Source organism: Telmatherina bonti (genome assembly GCF_933228915.1).
Source record: "Telmatherina bonti genome assembly, chromosome: 7".
Lineage (NCBI taxonomy): Eukaryota > Metazoa > Chordata > Actinopteri > Atheriniformes > Telmatherinidae > Telmatherina > Telmatherina bonti.
Window position 1 is genome coordinate 2,147,061 of NC_136625.1, and position 18,065 is coordinate 2,165,125.

At 51.7% G+C, this 18,065-nt stretch overlaps 1 protein-coding gene across 1 annotated transcript in view; it reads right to left on the reverse strand.

Moving 5' to 3' along the window:
• Positions 1-10,233: 10,233 nt before the first annotated feature.
• The window catches only part of LOC306758075 (anion exchange protein 2-like), a gene marked incomplete at both ends in the record, with an annotated part of 33,054 nt that continues 25,222 nt past the window's right edge, over positions 10,234-18,065 (reverse strand). The window contains 9 exons of the mRNA XM_079243291.1: positions 10,234-10,311; positions 11,720-11,893; positions 12,215-12,384; positions 12,451-12,704; positions 12,788-12,954; positions 13,032-13,121; positions 16,975-17,184; positions 17,257-17,451; positions 17,615-17,763. Coding sequence (XP_079099417.1) covers positions 10,234-10,311; positions 11,720-11,893; positions 12,215-12,384; positions 12,451-12,704; positions 12,788-12,954; positions 13,032-13,121; positions 16,975-17,184; positions 17,257-17,451; positions 17,615-17,763 — 1,487 coding nt within the window. The remainder of the gene's footprint in view (positions 10,312-11,719; positions 11,894-12,214; positions 12,385-12,450; positions 12,705-12,787; positions 12,955-13,031; positions 13,122-16,974; positions 17,185-17,256; positions 17,452-17,614; positions 17,764-18,065) is intronic.

Consider the following 18,065-nt stretch of genomic DNA (forward strand, 5'->3'; position numbering starts at 1 on the left):
GGCCTGATTCCGCACAGTACTTCACCAGTTTGTTCTTCAGGGTCCCATTTTCCCTCTCAATTGCTCCCCCACTCGTCGGACTGTAGGAGCAGTGTTTCCTGACATCAATGCCTAGATGCAGGGAAATCTGAGACAGTGCCTCATTAGCAAAATGAGTTGCCCAGTCACTGGACAGACGTCCAGGGAGACCCCAGCGAGGAATTATTTCACACAGTAGGGCCCGCGCCACAGCAGACGCATCTGCCTTCGAAGTGGGAAAAGCCTCAACCCACTTAGACCACATGTCCACAACCACAAGACAATACCTCTTTCCTTCAGAGGGCAAGAGTTCAATGAAGTCCATCATCACATGGTCAAACGGCCCTGCAGGGGGTGGATGTGCCGCGCTGTCAGCGTCCCGTGCCTGCCTGCCCGGATTGTGGGAAGCACAAACCAAGCATGCCTGGCAGTACCGCTGAGCACACGCCGTGAAACCCCTTGTGAACCAATGCGCCGCCACCATGTCCATCATTCCCCCTTTGGACACATGGTCCAAACCATGTGACAACTTAGCAAAATGATGAAACAAAGCAGAGGGCAAGCAAGGTTTACCACCAGGCCCAAACCAGCCCGCATCAGAGCAGGTGGCACCCGCTTTCCTCCATAGACGCCTATCATCCTGCGAAGCCAGGGACTGCATCGCAGAGAGGGAGGACGGAACCGCTGAGGACACTGCAACAAGAGAAAAAGAAGACATCCGAGAGGACAGGGGGCCCCGAGCAGCAGCATCCGCCCATGCATTCCCTGTAGAAACGGGGTCTGAACCGTTAGTGTGAGCAGAGCACTTACATACAGCAATCTGTGAAGGAAGCAAAATAGCAGATAAAAGCCTGTCGATCAGAGCATGATGGAGCACAGGTTTACCGTCCGACCTGAGGAAACCACAGTGTTTCCAGAGCGCCCCAAAATCATGCACAACCCCAAATGCGTAACGCGAGTCAGTCCACACGGTCACCGTCCTGTCCCGAGCCAGCGAGCAAGCGCGAGTGAGTGCCACGAGTTCAGCAGCCTGCGACGAGAAATGAGCCGGGAGAGCAGCAGCCTCCACAACATCAGTAGCGGAGCAAACGGCATACCCAGCATAACAAACTCCTGTGTCAGAGTCCCGAGAAGCAGAGCCGTCAACATAAAAAACCAAGTCAGGACCCACCAGAGGCCGGTCAGAAAGGTCAGGCCTGGGGGTGCAAAGGATGGTCAGTTCAGCCACACAGTCATGGGGTGTGCCATCGTCAGGAGTGGGCAGGAGGGTGGCCGGATTGAGAACAGTGCAACGCTTCACAGTGACATTAGGGAGGCCCAAGAGGCTTGTGTGATATCTCAGGAACCGCGGAGCGGAGAAGGGCGAAGTTCTGTGCTCGGACAAGATCAGGTGGACTTCATGAGGGACCAGCAAGGTGAGATCAGAGTAACCAACTATGTCCCTTGAAGCAGCCAGAGCTCTGTCAGCTGCAGCCACTGCACGCAGACAGTGAGGCAAACCAGCAGCAACCGGATCCAGTTTACACGAGAAACAAGCAACTGGTCTCATAGAGCCACCGTGGTCCTGAAGGAGAACAGAAGTCATGCAACCTCCACGCTCACTCACGGTCTGGGTGAATGGCTTAGACGGGTCAGGGAGCCCCAGCGTAGGAGGAGACTGAAGGGCCAACTTCAGGGCCTCAAAGGCCGATGAGGCCTCCGGAGTCCACCGCAGCCTCGCTGACATGGGCAGGGAATGTGTCAGGGCACGAAGGGGTTTGGAGTACTCTGAGAAGTTAGGAACAAAGGCTCGGCAGTATGAACAGAGTCCTATGAATGAAAGGAGCTGCCTCACCGTCTCAGGCTTGGGAGCCTTCTGAATCGCTGCGAGATGTTTCGAAGAGAGACGCCTGCCCCGCCCAGAGACGCAGTGACCCAGAAACACAACCTCAGGTTGAGCAAACTGCATCTTCTTTTTGCTGACCTTGTGACCCTCCGCCGCCAAGTGGCAGAGCAGAGCCACAGTGTCAGCTACACATTGCTCCCTCGTCGGCGCACAAAGAAGCAAATCATCCATGTACTGGAGGAGGGCAGACCCCCCGTCAAAACCAAAGAAGACAGAGAATCGGCCAGGGCCTGGTTATACACAGTGGGTGACTCACAATACCCCTGTGGCATCCGAGTGAAGGTGTAGCCCCGGCCCTCAAACTGAAATGCAAACCAAAACTGAGATCCCTTGTCCACAGGAACGCTATAGAAGGCGTTGCTTAGGTCGATCACCGTAAACCACTTAGAATGTGGAGGAACTGTAGACAAGATGGTATGAGGATTTGGCACCACTGGAGTGCGAGCATGCACTGCTGCATTTACGGCAGTGAGATCCTGGATAAAACGCCACTCCTCTGGTGCAGGGGGCTCACGGTACTTCCTAATCGGCAGAATGGGCGTGTTAACAGGAGAGTCATCACAAGGCACTACCACACCCGACTGCAGGAGTGAATGAAAAACCGGCCGTATGCCTGCAATTGCTTCAGGCCTCAGGGGATACTGAGCCCGGCGAGGGCGAAAGTGAGACTTAGGCGTGACCACCAACGGTTGACAGTTCTTTATGAGTCCAACATCATAGGGATGGGAAGCCCACACACAGTCAGGAACCGAACTCAATTCAGGGAACTGGCCATCCTGTGAAGGGGAAGAAACAAGAGAGGCAGTCAGAGAAGTATGGATGACGTGAAGCGATCTCAGAGCTGGAAGCTGGAGCTGACATGGGGTTTTGCAGACGTTCAAGGAAGGAGAAAACAAGACCGAACTGTCAGAAGTGGGCAGCCAATCTGATGCAGATAGACAGGCCCTCATCCAGGGCCCTAGGTCCTGCCAGTCATCCGATTTCCCAAGAGCTACATGAGGACTGCTATTCTGCACATCAAACAATTCCTGCTGGTCTGGATTAAGCAGAATAGAGAGGGCACATCTTGTGGAGGACCAAAACAGATCTTGGGAGTGTACAGCATCTTCTATGCCTGCAAAGAAATGTTTTTCAAAGCCAAGGTCAGGAGCACAGGCCACGTGTGCAGCGCAATGAAGACGCTCTGCAGACATGTACTGTGCAGCATGTGAAAGCCGCTCGCGTGCCATAGAACACAGCTGTTCAGACTGCTCTGAGTTTATCCACCACTGGTAGATAAACACGCCGCCTGAAGATACATGATTCACTAAGGAGAAGGCAGATTTAGAATTGGGATAGACCTCCACTCCAAGTGGGGTCGAACGAAGTTCAATACTCATAGCAATCATAAGATCCCGTCCCAGCAGATTAAACGGACAGCATTTAGAAAGCAAGAATGAATGTTTGAATGAGGGAGCACCATCTGAGGAGCAAGTAAGAGGAACAGTAAAGTTTTCCTTTACTTCCGAACCACTTGCACTCACAGAATAGAGATACCTCCCACTAAGGCTGGTGTTCGGCAGGTCAGAGTGGCGAATCACTGAAAACGCTCCAGAATCAACAATAAAACTGTGTTTCTTTCTTCCAACAGTCAACATCATTGTGGGCAGATTTAAAATACTCCCTTCAGTGGGTGTTTGCAGCAGTGTGTGTGTTGGTGTGTTGGTGTGTGTGTTGGTGTGGGTGAGCACTTATCTGTGTGTTCTGGCGCCAGAGAAGGGCGGTCCTCAGTTGAACTCCCCTCCGAAGCTCCACCCTGCTTCACCTCTCAGTCTGCCAACTGGGGTCTGGCCGGTCCCCTAAGTCCTCCCCTTTCCCCACTGCGGAAGTAGCCACGTCTACGACCTCTCCCCCTGCGACGCCGAGATTTCAGGGGGCACTGCAGAGCCCAGTGGCCTGGTTGGAAGCAACAGTAACAAACGTCATCACATTGTTGCATGTCAGGAAGTGGATAACGGGTTCCCACGTGTGAGAGGAGGTGGAGCTGCGTCTTGTGATGAGTGTCCTCCTTTTTCTGCTGGTCCTTAGCAGCTTTGTCATCCCGCCTGCGCTGCTGGTGTTTAGCATGGCGAACCACATCAGCCAGACGCACAGATGAATCAAAACAACCCACACATGAGTCCTTGACCGCGTCAGCAAGCCGGGGGTCCATGTTGCTGAGAAACTGCTGCTTCAGAAGGCCCTCATAGGGGCCCGTGCGAGCGTCGGGGTACCCCAGGGGTTTCTCTAAACCACTATGAGCATCAAAAACAGTTTGCAAACGTTCCAGGAAGTCCTCCACGGCTTCACCTGGCTTCTGCGTGCAAAGACTGATCTTGGAAAGATCACTGGTAACTGGGAAAAAGTCTCTGACAGACTGCAGAAACCGAACAACCCACTCTCTGTAGTCAAGGTCTTGGTCCTTTGCGGACTCCTGGTTCCATGCAGGGGTCGCCGGCTGGAAATGCATGTTGAACAGGGGTCTCAGAGGAGAGCATTGGGAGGGGGTGAGGACGTTCATCATGACTCGACCCAATTCACCAGAGGTGGGAGTGAAATCCCGAATAAACTCCTCCAACGCCTTGGCAAGAACATCTCCTCCCTTTTCAGGAGGCGGCAGGTGTTTTGCAGCCTTTATGATATCATCCGGAGTCCACGCTCGGTAAACAAACATTGGAGCCCCATGTGGTCCCCCCACCTGTACCATCAGCAGCTGGGGAACATGAGCCATCGTCTGCTGTCTAGTACGGCTGGAAATAGGAGGATCAGACTGTGTGGAACTGATGGTGCATTGTGCACCAAAGGCCCCTGCAAGGTTGTCCTGTAGCGACGCCTGCTGGACTGGACTGAGTACTGGAGGTGATGGGGTGGCGACACATGGCACAGCCTCGGGCGACGCCTGGTGGACTGGACTGAGTACTGGAGGTGATGGAGTGGCAACACATGGCACGGCCTCGGGCGACGCCTGGTGGACTGGACTGAGTACTGGAGGTGATGGGGTGGCGACACGTGGCACGGCCTCGGGCGACGCCTGGTGGACTGGACTGAGTACCGGAGGTGATGGGGTGGCGACACGTGGCACGGCCTCGGGCGACGCCTGGTGGACTGGACTGAGTACCGGAGGTGATGGGGTGGCGACACGTGGCACGGCCTCGGGCGACGCCTGGTGGACTGGACTGAGTACCGGAGGTGATGGGGTGGCGACACGTGGCACGGCCTCGGGCGACGCCTGGTGGACTGGACTGAGTACTGGAGGTGATGGGGTGGCGACATGTGGCACGGCCTCGGGCGACGCCTGGTGGACTGGACTGAGTACCGGAGGTGATGGGGTGGCGACACGTGGCACGGCCTCGGGCGACGCCTGGTGGACTGGACTGAGTACTGGAGGTGATGGGGTGGCGACACGTGGCACGGCCTCGGGCGACGCCTGGTGGACTGGACTGAGTACCGGAGGTGATGGGGTGGCGACACGTGGCACGGCCTCGGGCGACGCCTGGTGGACTGGACTGAGTACTGGAGGTGATGGGGTGGCGACACGTGGCACGGCCTCGGGCGACGCCTGGTGGACTGGACTGAGTACCGGAGGTGATGGGGTGGCGACACGTGGCACGGCCTCGGGCGACGCCTGGTGGACTGGACTGAGTACTGGAGGTGATGGGGTGGCGACACGTGGCACGGCCTCGGGCGACGCCTGGTGGACTGGACTGAGTACTGGAGGTGATGGGGTGGCGACACGTGGCACGGCCTCGGGCGACGCCTGGTGGACTGGACTGAGTACTGGAGGTGATGGGGTGGCGACACGTGGCACTGGTGGACTGGACTGAGTACTGGAGGTGATGGGGTGGCAACACGTGGCACGGCCTCGGGCGACGCCTGGTGGACTGGACTGAGTACTGGAGGTGATGGGGTGGCGACACGTGGCACGGCCTCGGGCGACGCCTGGTGGACTGGACTGAGTACTGGAGGTGATGGGGTGGCAACACGTGGCACGGCCTCGGGCGACGCCTGGTGGACTGGACTGAGTACTGGAGGTGATGGGGTGGCGACACGTGGCACGGCCTCGGGCGACGCCTGGTGGACTGGACTGAGTACTGGAGGTGATGGGGTGGCGACACGTGGCACGGCCTCGGGCGACGCCTGGTGGACTGGACTGAGTACTGGAGGTGATGGGGTGGCGACACGTGGCACGGCCTCGGGCGACGCCTGGTGGACTGGACTGAGTACTGGAGGTGATGGGGTGGCGACACGTGGCACGGCCTCGGGCGACGCCTGGTGGACTGGACTGAGTACTGGAGGTGATGGGGTGGCAACACGTGGCACGGCCTCGGCCTCAGACGATGATGACTGCGCGCTGCTGTGCTGTGAGCTCGGTCCATCATCTTTTGTCTCCCGATAGTGCTGATCAGTTGGACAATAAGGCGGAAGGGCGGAGTCCAGAGAGTAGTTGACTGCAGATGCCCACATGAATGTCTGTAATGAAGGATAAAGAGAAGCTGAGGTTCCTGGTTTAACATTAGGTTTTTTAACAGGCCTCTCCTGTCCCTTATCACCATGTGCTACTCCAGACATAACTGTCTGGCTTTTCTTCTGGCCCTTACTTCCTCTTAATTCACACTCTTGTTCCCATTTCTTTAGACATTCATTCATTCTGTACATCATTTTCACATCTTCACTCTTAACCGTTTGTCTTTCCAACATCTTACAGCGTTCTTTTTCTAGTTCATCTCTCAACTTCTTTAAGTGGTTCTTACTAAGTGATCCACCATCAGGAAACCCGAACTTTTCACACCACAAAACGAGAAATTCACAACATTCATTCCCATATTTCTTTTTCATCAACATCATAATAGGTGAATCTGGTTTAGGTTGCTCCTCCTTTCCCCCTATAGTCCCCATCATCACCTGGTCTTATATTTCTGTTATGTCAGTCCTAAAAGTCTGCTCACAGGGCTTCGTTTAGTAACCTGATCTCGCACTCACAGGGCTTCTTTTTGGAACCTGATCTTGTATTTCTACTCACAGGGCTTCGTTTCGGAACCTGATCTCGTATTTCTACTCACAGGGCTTCTTTTTGGAACCTGATCTTGTATTTCTACTCACAGGGCTTCGTTTCGGAACCTGATCTCGTATTTCTACTCACAGGGCTTCTTTTTGGAACCTGATCTTGTAGTACTACTCACAGGGCTTCTTTTTGGAACCTGATCTCACAGAGTCTATGTCTCTAAGTGTCTATTTGTCAAAGTCAGTCCTGGGGAAAAAGAGCGCAACCACCAGTATTATGAAAACAGTCGACAATTTCATAAATCTGTTTCGGTTTGATTAGCATTAAGTATAACTCAGTCTATAATATTATTAAAACCACTTTCAATTATAATTTGGAAAAATATACTTCTCACCAGATAAACCCACACGTGGGTTGAGATCCCCTCGTGATCGACCGAAACCGTTGACTGTGGCCCTCATCACTCTCAAGGCCAACACGAGGTTTGAGGATGAATCTGTTTGGATCCAGGTGGCCTGCCCCTCAGTCCGGTCCCGGAAGAAGCACATGGGATCCCACTTCTGACACCAAATTGTCGTGGAATTTATCCGATGAGAAATAAATCTATTAATCAACTGTTTTCTGTTCAGATTTATTGATCATGTACAGAGAGGGCAGAGCTCTCGAGACCTCTCGCTCGCAACATCTGTACATGATCAATAAATCTGAACAGAAAACAGTTGATTAATAGATTTATTTCTCATCGGATAAATTCCACGACACCAGTTTAAAAGGGAACAGGCCAGTAAAATATTTGGTTTAACCAGTTTAACTGAGAACAGATTGGTAAAATACTTGCATTAATCGGTTGAACTAGGAGCAGTTGGTAAAATAACTGTTTTAACTGGTTTACCTTGGAACAGGTTGGTAAAAAACTGGTTTAACTAGAAACTGGTAGGTTAAATACCTGTTTTAACCAGTTTATATGGGAACAAGTTGGTAAAATACCTGGTTTAACTGGTTTAACTGTCAATAGGTTGGTAAAATAACTGATTTAACCAGTTTAACTGGGAAAGGGTCTGTACAAAATCTAGTTTAACCGGTTTAACAGGTCAGTAAAACAAACTAGTTTAACTGGGAACAGGTTGGTAAAATAATTGGTTTAACTGGGTACAGGTTGGTAAAATAACTAGTTTATTGAGCAACAGGTAGGTAAAATATCTGATTTATTTAGTTTAAATGGGAACGGTTAGGTAAAATTACCGGTTTAACTGGGGAGAGGTCAGTAGAATACCTGGTTTAACCCGTTTAACTGGGAACAGGTTGGTAAAATACCTTGTTTAAACCGTTTTAAATAGGGGATGCTGGGAGTGGTGGGCAGTAGCTGTGGGGGCCCGACTCTTGTCTTCTGCTCCCCCATGTTGGGAAGAAATGATGAGGACGTCTAGGAGCAAATGGATGAAGCTGCAAATGGAATGTAAGAGAGTAGGGGCGGATAAGGGGAGGAACCAGGGTGAAAGAATTTGTTAAAGTGGGTGGGGAGGGGGTGTATGCAGATGGATGAGGATGTGTGTGTAGGGGGTATGTTGGTGGTAGGGGGTGTGATGGGGTGGGTATGATGGAGTGTGCTTGTGTATAAGGAGGAGTGTGAATGCGAATGGAGGGGGTGTGGGGAGGTATCTGTCTGTGTAGAGTGGAGGTGGGCTGGGGGAGTGCGCGATGGGGCGTGTGCATGAATAAAGGGGGAGTATCTAAATGTGGGTGGGGTTGGGTTTTTTCATGGGGCTTGTATGGGTGGGTAGAGGTGGAGGGACTTGGTGGAAGGTGTGGGCACGTATAGGGGGCAGTGTATGAGCAGAGATGGAAAGGTGAGTTTGGATATGTGTATGTAGAGAGAAGTGGGTGATTGGAGGTGGGGTGGGGATGTGTGTGGATAAAGAAGGGAGTGTGTGAATGGGGATTCAGTAGGGGGGTGCATGTTGAGGTGTGTATAGGGGGAGCTTGTGATGGGGGTTGTGTTATGGCGTGGGTATGTGTCTATGTGGGAGTATGTGAGTGGAGGCAGGAGGTAGGGGAGTGTGAGATGGAGCATGTGTAATGGGTGGGGCGGGTAGGGTGTGTGTAGGGAGGGAGTATGGGTGTGTGAGTGTGGTTGGGGATAAAGTCATCTGCTCGGGGAGAGCGGCCAATGCACTGGAGTGCGGCCTGGCCTCCACTCGGCGGCTGTCTGGGGATCCTGACTCTCCATTAGTATGGGCTGGGCCCTCTGCCTGCGGAGGTGGGGGGTTGCCTTCAAATTCTTGGGGGCTGAGCTCTGTCTGCCCTGGGCGGCTGGTGCTGGACTTTGCTGGTATGGTCCCGCTGGAGCCTGTTCCCCCTGACTGTGGGCATGGCTAGCTCCGGAGTGGGGTGGTTGGCTTCTGTGCTTAGGGGTGGCTGCCGGTTGCCCGAGTCTCGGGGTCCTCCTGGCCTTCCTCTCACCTTTGTGTGGGGGTCACATTGTGTGGGCGGGGTCACATTGTGTGGGAGTGGTCACATTGGCATGATCTCTCTTCTCTGAACACGTTCCACTCTGTATGTTCTACATGTGACACAGTCACTGAGTCGCCTGCAGGTTCATTTACTAACAGCAGCTGGTTTTCTTCCTGTGTGTCTGATTTATATATTTATATTTAACTTGTTAGTTTCTGGCGCTTCCGGCAGTTGATAGTTTAACTCCTTCGCAGGGGAAATATGAATCTAAGATAGGCTTGTATGTGTATGTTTATGTGTTCATACAGTCGAGTGCGTATATGTGTATATGCATATAAATATGCATATGTATGTTTTATTCTCTCTCTCTCTTTATCTCTGTCTCTTTCTCTATGAGATGTTTCTCTTTTTTCTCTTCTTTCTATTTCTCTCCTCTCTGGTCCGGTCCAGCAGTACAAACTCTGCAATGCAAACAATAATCCAAAATAAATAGAGAAATAAAATAAGACTCCAGAAAATCAGGGGAAACATTTTCTCTCTAAAGCTCCTCTTGGCAGAGTAAATATGTTCAGCAGAACAGCATCCAGACCTTCATTCAGCTGCTTCTATGTTGGACAAGACACAAAAAAAACACAAAAAACTGATGGGCCATGCCACCTCGCTGACCTCTTTGGCTCCGCCCCCTGACCTTAATTCCTTAATTCATCACCTTGTCATGTTCACACATTGAGCTTTGGTGAAAATAAAGGATGGAGACCAGTTTTGAGCCGGACTTTGGTTTTACTGAGCAACAAAACATGTTTCAGTTTTACAAGAACCACAGACGATCAAATCCATCTAATCAGCCTGCTGCGCCGGGTCACACAGGCATCTGCAGCTGACAGTTCTTGTCTGGCACCTCCTCCTCCAGGTGTGGTGTCGCATCATCAGCATCCAGCTGCAGAACCAGAGTAGACAGGTCAGAACCAGGACGTTCAGCGCCCCCGTCATGTAACAGAACTGAATGTTTAAATGGCTGAAATGAAGGAGTCATGATGGGTGGAGAAGAACGGGGGAAAACAAGATGGCGGCGCTTTGCTGAGTCATTGTTCAGAGAGGAAAACAAGATGGTGGCGCATTGCTGAGTCAACGTTCAGACAGGAAAACAAGATGGCGGTGCATTGCTGAGTCAACGTTCAGACAGGAAAACAAGATGGCGGCGCATTGCTGAGTCAACGTTCAGACAGGAAAACAAGATGGCGGCGCATTGCTGAGTCAATGTTCAGACAGGAAAACAAGATGGCGGCGCATTGCTGAGTCAACGTTCAGACAAGAAAACAAGATGGCGGCGCATTGCTGAGTCAACGTTCAGACAGGAAAACAAGATGGGCGGCGCTTTGCTGAGTCAACGTTCAGACAGGAAAACAAGATGGCGGCGCATTGCTGAGTCAACGTTCAGAGAAGAAAACAAGATGGCGGCGCATTGCTGAGTCAACGTTCAGACAGGAAAACAAGATGGCGGCGCATTGCTGAGTCAACGTTCAGACAGGAAAACAAGATGGCGGCGCATTGCTGAGTCAACGTTCAGACAGGAAAACAAGATGGCGGCGCATTGCTGAGTCAATGTTCAGACAGGAAAACAAGATGGCGGCGCATTGCTGAGTCAACGTTCAGACAGGAAAACAAGATGGCAGCGCATTGCTGAGTCAACGTTCAGACAGGAAAACAAGATGGCGGCGCATTGCTGAGTCAACGTTCAGACAGGAAAACAAGATGGTGGCGAATTGCTGAGTCGTCATTCAGACAGGAAAACAAGATGGCGGCGAATTGCTGAGTCGTCATTCAGACAGGAAAACAAGATGGCGGCGCATTGCTGAGTCAACGTTCAGACAGGAAAACAAGATGGCGGCGCATTGCTGAGTCAACGTTCAGACAGGAAAACGAGATGGTGGCGCATTGCTGAGTCGTCATTCAGACAGGAAAACAAGATGGGCGGCGCATTGCTGAGTCAACGTTCAGACAGGAAAACGAGATGGTGGCGAATTGCTGAGTCAACGTTCAGACAGGAAAACAAGATGGCGGCGCATTGCTGAGTCAACGTTCAGACAGGAAAACAAGATGGCTGCGCATTGCTGAGTCAACGTTCAGACAGGAAAACGAGATGGTGGCGAATTGCTGAGTCGTCATTCAGACAGGAAAACAAGATGGCGGCGAATTGCTGAGTCGTCATTCAGACAGGAAAACAAGATGGCTGCGCGTCAGAGAGGAAAATAAAATGGCGGCGCGACACTGACTCATCGTCGCTCTGCTTCCAGGAAGACTCAGTGATCAGATGATGACATCATGATGACATCACAGTGACTTACACTCTGCAGCTCTTGGCGGGAGAAGAGGCGGGGCAACAGCAACATCCTGACGGGGATGGTCAGCAACAGCATGAAGGGGAACGCCAACGCTGCCGCCGTTGCCATGACAGCCCACAGCACGGACAGGATGCTCAGCTGGACCAGAGTGAACAGATGCATCCTCAAGGTCCGCACCTGGGGGACAACAGGTGAGACGGTGAGACAGGAGGAACAGGTGTTCGTCCTGTGTGAGTCCCCCAAGACCTGGGTGAAACTAGATCTAGATACAGCCTAGATCCGTGGAGCCTAGACCAGATCAGAGGATCCTAGACCAGCTCAGAGGATCCTAGACCAGATCAGACGATCATAGACCAGATCAGTGGAGCCTACACCAGGTCAGAGGAGCCTAGACCAGATCAGTGGATCCTAGACCCGATTGGTAGGCCATGTCAGCTGATCCAGTCCAGGATTCTGGCTCGCCCCTATGGGACAGGTATAGAGCAGTCCTAGGCTCACCTTACGGACATAGATTTGGTCTGGGTGGTACTTTGGTGGCATCAGGAGCAGGATCAGGCGCTCTGTGAGCTGGATCCCGTTCAGTGACATGACGCCCATGTAGAGGAAGATCCCAAACAGGACCGCCAGAGGGATCTGATGCAGGACCTCTCCGATCACAATGGACAGACCTGACGGAGCAGAGACAGTAGACTAGAACCAGGTTGAGGTTCAGGTAGAGAACGCGCTTGACTTACCGACGAAAACCGCTACCAGGAACCCGGTCACCCTCTGCTCCTTGACCTCTTGGATGCGAGGTTTGTCTCCGGGTGTGACGTCCTTGCTCATAATGGTCAGCGAGTTGGTGTGGGTGACGGACCGGACAGTGGCGGCCGACAACCATGGTAGACCGAACAGCGCCGAGACTCCGCCTACCACCACAATGATCAGCAGGTCCAGGTGAAAACCGGTGCCCTTCACCAGCATCCGGTCCTTCTTACTGACAATCAACCTGCAGACAGACACAAGACCTGAGACAAGGCCTGTACCCAGAGTCCAGAGTCACATCCAGTCCTGCTGAAGTAATGTCCATACGCTGTGATCTGGGACTCCATGAAGATGAGGATGAAGACCAGGATGGCCGGGAGGAAGCTGGCCCCCATCATCCAGACAGGGAAGAGTCCGTCGGACCCGAACGGGGAGATCAGCCAACCCCGCTTCTCCGGACTTGACACGGAGAGTCCACTGGGGACATTCAGCTTCTGTTGGCCCAGAGGAGACAGAAGTTCATGTCTGACCCATCGGTCTACAGGAGGATGTCCGCGTGATGCAGCCTCACCTGGGTGTACGTGTCCTCCACACAGTAGTCCACCAGGACCATGATGAGGATCGCTATGGGAACTCCGAAGTCTCCGATGATCCTGCGGAGCTGAAACAGGAAAAACCCGTCATCAGGAAAGAGCAATGAGGAAGTTCTTCAGAACCAAGACGGGGCTTGTCCTCTGGACCCCGAATGTATCAGTGCATACCTGCTGTGTACCAGCCTGTACCTTCTGTGTACCAGCGTGTATCTGCTGTGTACCTGCTCTGTACCAGCGTGTACCAGTGTGTACCTCCTGTGTACCACCGTGTACCTGCTGTGTACCACTGTGTATCAGCGTGTATCTGCTGTGTACCAGTGTGTACCTGCTGTGTACCACCATGTACCTACTCTGTACCAGCATGTACCTTCTGTGTACCACAATGTACCTGCTGTGTATCAGTGTTTACCTTCTCTGTACCAGCGTATAACAGCGTGAACCTGCTGTGTATCAATGTTGACCTTCTCTGTACCAGCGTGTACCTGCTGTGTACCACCATGTACCTACTCTGTACCAGTGTGTACCAGTGTGTACCTCCTGTGTACCAATGTGTATCAGCATGGACCTACTGTGTACCAGTGTGTATCTGGTTTTTAGTCTATGTGGGGACTACTTATTTATTTATTTATTTTTTTTATTCACTTGTTTATTTTTAGTTTATTTGACCACTTTATACTTAAAATATTTAATTCTTATGTTTAGTTTTTCTGTTCTTTCTGTTGGGTTCGGGTTAGGTCTTGGTCTTAGTCTTGTTTGATACTTCTTAAGCTTTGTTATTTCAGACTTTTCCTCATGGGGACCCTCCACGCTGGGGGCCATGCCTGCTCAGCCTGCTGGGTTGTTGCCATGGCGATGGCGATTTACAGGTCGGCCCTTGCATTGCAGCCATTTGGCTGTGCTGCAGATCAAGGACCACCCTGTTGTGGCCGTTCCAGTGGTGATGTGGTCTATGGTTATGGGTGGACTGGCCCCTGGTGTGAAAGGATCCCTCGGATATCGTTTCCGCATGGTGCACTAAGCCAGTCGTTAAAGAGACAGAAGATTATTTCAGAGTTTTGCCATGTAACATGGAGTTGGGGGTGGGTTCAGCATGTGAAGGAATATGTGCCTAGTTGTTTTCCATGTTGTTTTAATATGTAAAGCACTTTGCACTGGTTCACGTATAAAAGGTTGTTTTACAAATACATTTTGATTTGATGTCTACAGTTCTACAGTTGTGACAGTTTGGCCGGAAGGTTTCCAGTAGAGGGAGGGTTTTATCAAACAAAAGACTGAAAACAGCCCTTTGTATCTGTAGTTCGAGTACATTACAGAGGTCTGAAGAACTGTGAACGGCTTTTATTAGCTTCATCTGAAAGCCACTAGGATGCAGCTATTGATAAGCCCTTTTCAATCTGTTGGTTTCCTTATATAGGCTGTTATGAATTGGCTTTCATTATGTTTTCTTCTCTGTCTGTAAAGCGTCTTGAGATGGCATTGCCGTGATTTGACGCTATGTAAATAAAGTTGAATTGAATTGAATTAATTTGTCAAGAGAAATCATTTGTTTCGGTAAGACAGAAATCGACTGGAGGCATTTCATGTTCAGGATCAGATAGCAGTAAAGATTCAGCCTGACACTGGTTGGACTGGTGCTGAAGCACTTCACTCGGACGTGTCGTTACCGCCTCCTACTGGTTGTTGCTATAAACCTCCAGACTCACCAACAGCTTCCCAGATTGGATTCGTTATACATCAGACCAAAGATGTGACTCAAAACACGAGATTTATCTTGTAAATAATATAAATAATTGTTCTTTAGGGATAAGTTGCAACTTGTTACAGCTTCCTGGTGCGAGACGCAACAGATCCAGTTTTTATGAAACACATCTGCCACGTACTTTGATTTAATGTTAGCAAATTCTGGAGATTTATGTTGAAACACTTTTTCCATTTGTGTCGGTTCAGTGATCAGAATTCACCAGGAAGACAAAAATACCTCCCAGGTATCGATGAACCTGATGTCGAGTTAGTGAAGCTGGTGTCTGGAGATTGTTATGTCATTATGTTGCATAAATGTTAGTCTGGAAAGATCCATGTGTCCTGCAGGAAACAGGACGGCTAGATAACAGCAGCCGGTCGACGGGAAGGACGTCAACAGTTCATTGTAAAGGGTGAGGTGGGTGAGATAGGGGTGAGGTAGGTGTGAGATAGGGGTGAGACAGGATGAGGTGAGTGAGATAGGGGTGAGGTGGGGTGAGACAGGAGTGAGGTAGGGGGGAGGTGGGTGAGGTAGGGGTGAGGTGGGTGAGGTAGGGGTGAGATGGGGTGAGGTAGGGGTGAGATAGGTGTGAGGTAGGGGTGAGGTGTGTAAGGTAGGGGTGAGGTCAGGTGAGGTTGGGTGAGGTAGGGGTGAGGTAGGGGTGAGACAGGGGTTAGGTAGGTGAGGTAGGAGTGAGGTGGGTGAGGTAGAGGTGAGATAGGGGTGAGGTAGGTGAGGTAGGGGTGAGGTGGGGTGAGACAGGAGTGAGGTAGGGGTGAGATAGGGGTTAGGTGGGTAAGGTATGGGTGAGATAGGGGTTAGGTAGGTGAGGTAGGGGTGAGGTGGGTGAGGTAAGGGTGGGATAGGTGAAGTAGGGGTGAGGTGGGTGGGGTAGGGGTGAGATAGGGGTGAGGTAGGGGTGAGATAGGCGTGAGGTAGAGGTGAGGTGGGTAAGGTAGGGGTGAGGTGGGGTGAGGTTGGGGTTAGGTAGGTGAGGTAGGGGTGAGGTGGGTGAGGTAGGGGTGAGGTTGGGGTTAGGTAGGTGAGGTAGGGGTGAGGTGGGTGAGGTAGGGGTGAGGTTGGGGTGAGGTGGGTGAGGTAGGGGTAAAATAGGGGTTAGGTAGGTGAGGTAGGGGTGAGTTGGAGTGAGGTGGGTGAGGTAGGGGTGAGATAGGGGTTAGGTAGGTGAGGTGAGTGAGGTAGGGGTGAGATAGGGGTTAGGCAGGTGAGGTGAGTGAGGTAGGGGTGAGATAGGGGTTAGGTAGGTGAGGTAGGGGTGAGGTGAGTGAGGTAGGGGTGAGATAGGGGTTAGGTAGGTGAGGTAGGGGTGAGGTGAGTGAGGTAGGGGTGAGATAGGGGTTAGGTAGGTGAGGTATGGGTGAGGTGAGTGAGGTAGGGGTGAGATAGGGGTTAGGTAGGTGAGGTGAGTGAGGTAGGGGTGAGATAGGGGTTAGGTAGGTGAGGTAGGGGTGAGGTGAGTGAGGTAGGGGTGAGATAGGGGTTAGGTAGGTGAGGTATGGGTGAGGTGAGTGAGGTAGGGGTGAGATAGGGGTTAGGTAGGTGAGGTGAGTGAGGTACGGGTGAGATAGGGGTTAGGTAGGTGAGGTGAGTGAGGTAGGGGTGAGATAGGGGTTAGGTAGGTGAGGTAGGGGTGAGGTGAGTGAGGTAGGGGTGAGGTGAGTGAGGTAGGGGTGAGATAGGGGTTAGGTAGGTGAGGTAGGGGTGAGGTGAGTGAGGTAGGGGTGAGATAGGGGTTAGGTAGGTGAGGTATGGGTGAGGTGAGTGAGGTAGGGGTGAGATAGGGGTTAGGTAGGTGAGGTATGGGTGAGGTGAGTGAGGTAGGGGTGAGATAGGGGTTAGGTAGGTGAGGTAGGGGTGAGATAGGGGTTAGGTAGGTGAGGTAGGGGTGAGGTGAGTGAGGTAGGGGTGAGATAGGGGTTAGGTAGGTGAGGTATGGGTGAGGTGAGTGAGGTAGGGGTGAGATAGGGGTTAGGTAGGTGAGGTGAGTGAGGTAGGGGTGAGATAGGGGTTAGGTAGGTGAGGTGAGTGAGGTAGGGGTGAGATAGGGGTTAGGTAGGTGAGGTAGGGGTGAGGTGAGTGAGGTAGGGGTGAGATAGGGGTTAGGTAGGTGAGGTAGGGGTGAGGTGAGTGAGGTAGGGGTGAGGTGGCGGTAAACCAACCCGTCCTGGGAAGAAGGAGCTGTTCTTCAGCTTCCTGAGGTAGACGGCGATGAGGAATGTCCCCGCCATGAGGACGAGGGACAGCAGAGCCGTATTTGGTTCTCTCCCAACTTTCCCAGAATTCCTTGCAGCCATGGTGCTGTTAACCAGCGACGGAGAGGCAGAGCTGTTTCCATGGTAACAGTTGCCGAGCGGATGCTCCTTGAAGATCTGGAACAAACCACAGCGTTGCTCAGAGTCCGGAGGACACCTGTCTGGACTTGTCCCACCTGCAGATCTCACCTTGACCAGCTTGGCAAAGGTCTCATAGATGAAGATGAGGGAGATGAGGAAGCTGAAGATCTCCTGAGTGAAGCGGGAGACAAACCGAACCAGGAAGCTTCCCTCTAAGGCCACGGTGACGATGACGATGAGGACCAGCCAGAACCCAATCCACACCCGGCCCGTCAGGTACTCCATCTTGTTGACTTTACAGAACTGAACAGGAACACATACCGGTCCAGTTTCAGACCATTTCAACTGGTAGAGTCACAACTGGACCAGAAAAATCCCAGTACAGAACCAAGTGGAACACCAAGACCGTTTGAGGTGAGAACCAAACTACCTCTTTGTAGCAGAATTCTGTGTGTCGGGAACTCACGGTGTAGAAGGCCTCCTCAAAGACCAGCAATGGTCCAGAGAACCCGATCACCAGGAGGGGCTGAGCCCCCAGGACACTGAAAATGATCCCCTGCATCGCCGTGGCAACAATCAGCTCAGACACACCAATCAGACCCTCCGTTTTTTCACCTGCGTCACAGAGAAGCATTAACAGGTCTGGATCTGGCATCCGGATGAGGTCTCGAGATTCTTTTTTTTTTTTTAGTCTTGTCCAGTATTGAAGCAGCAGAATGATGATCTGGATGCTGTTCTGCTGCATTTACTTTATAGATATAGCGCTCCCCTTGATGTCCTGGATTCTTATTTTATTTTTCTATTTATTTCACATAATTGTTTGAATTACGAAGTTTGAACTGCTGGAACGGACCGGAGAAGATAGAAGACGGACAAAAAGAGAATCAAGAAGATGAGAAAACAGAAAAACAAGTCAT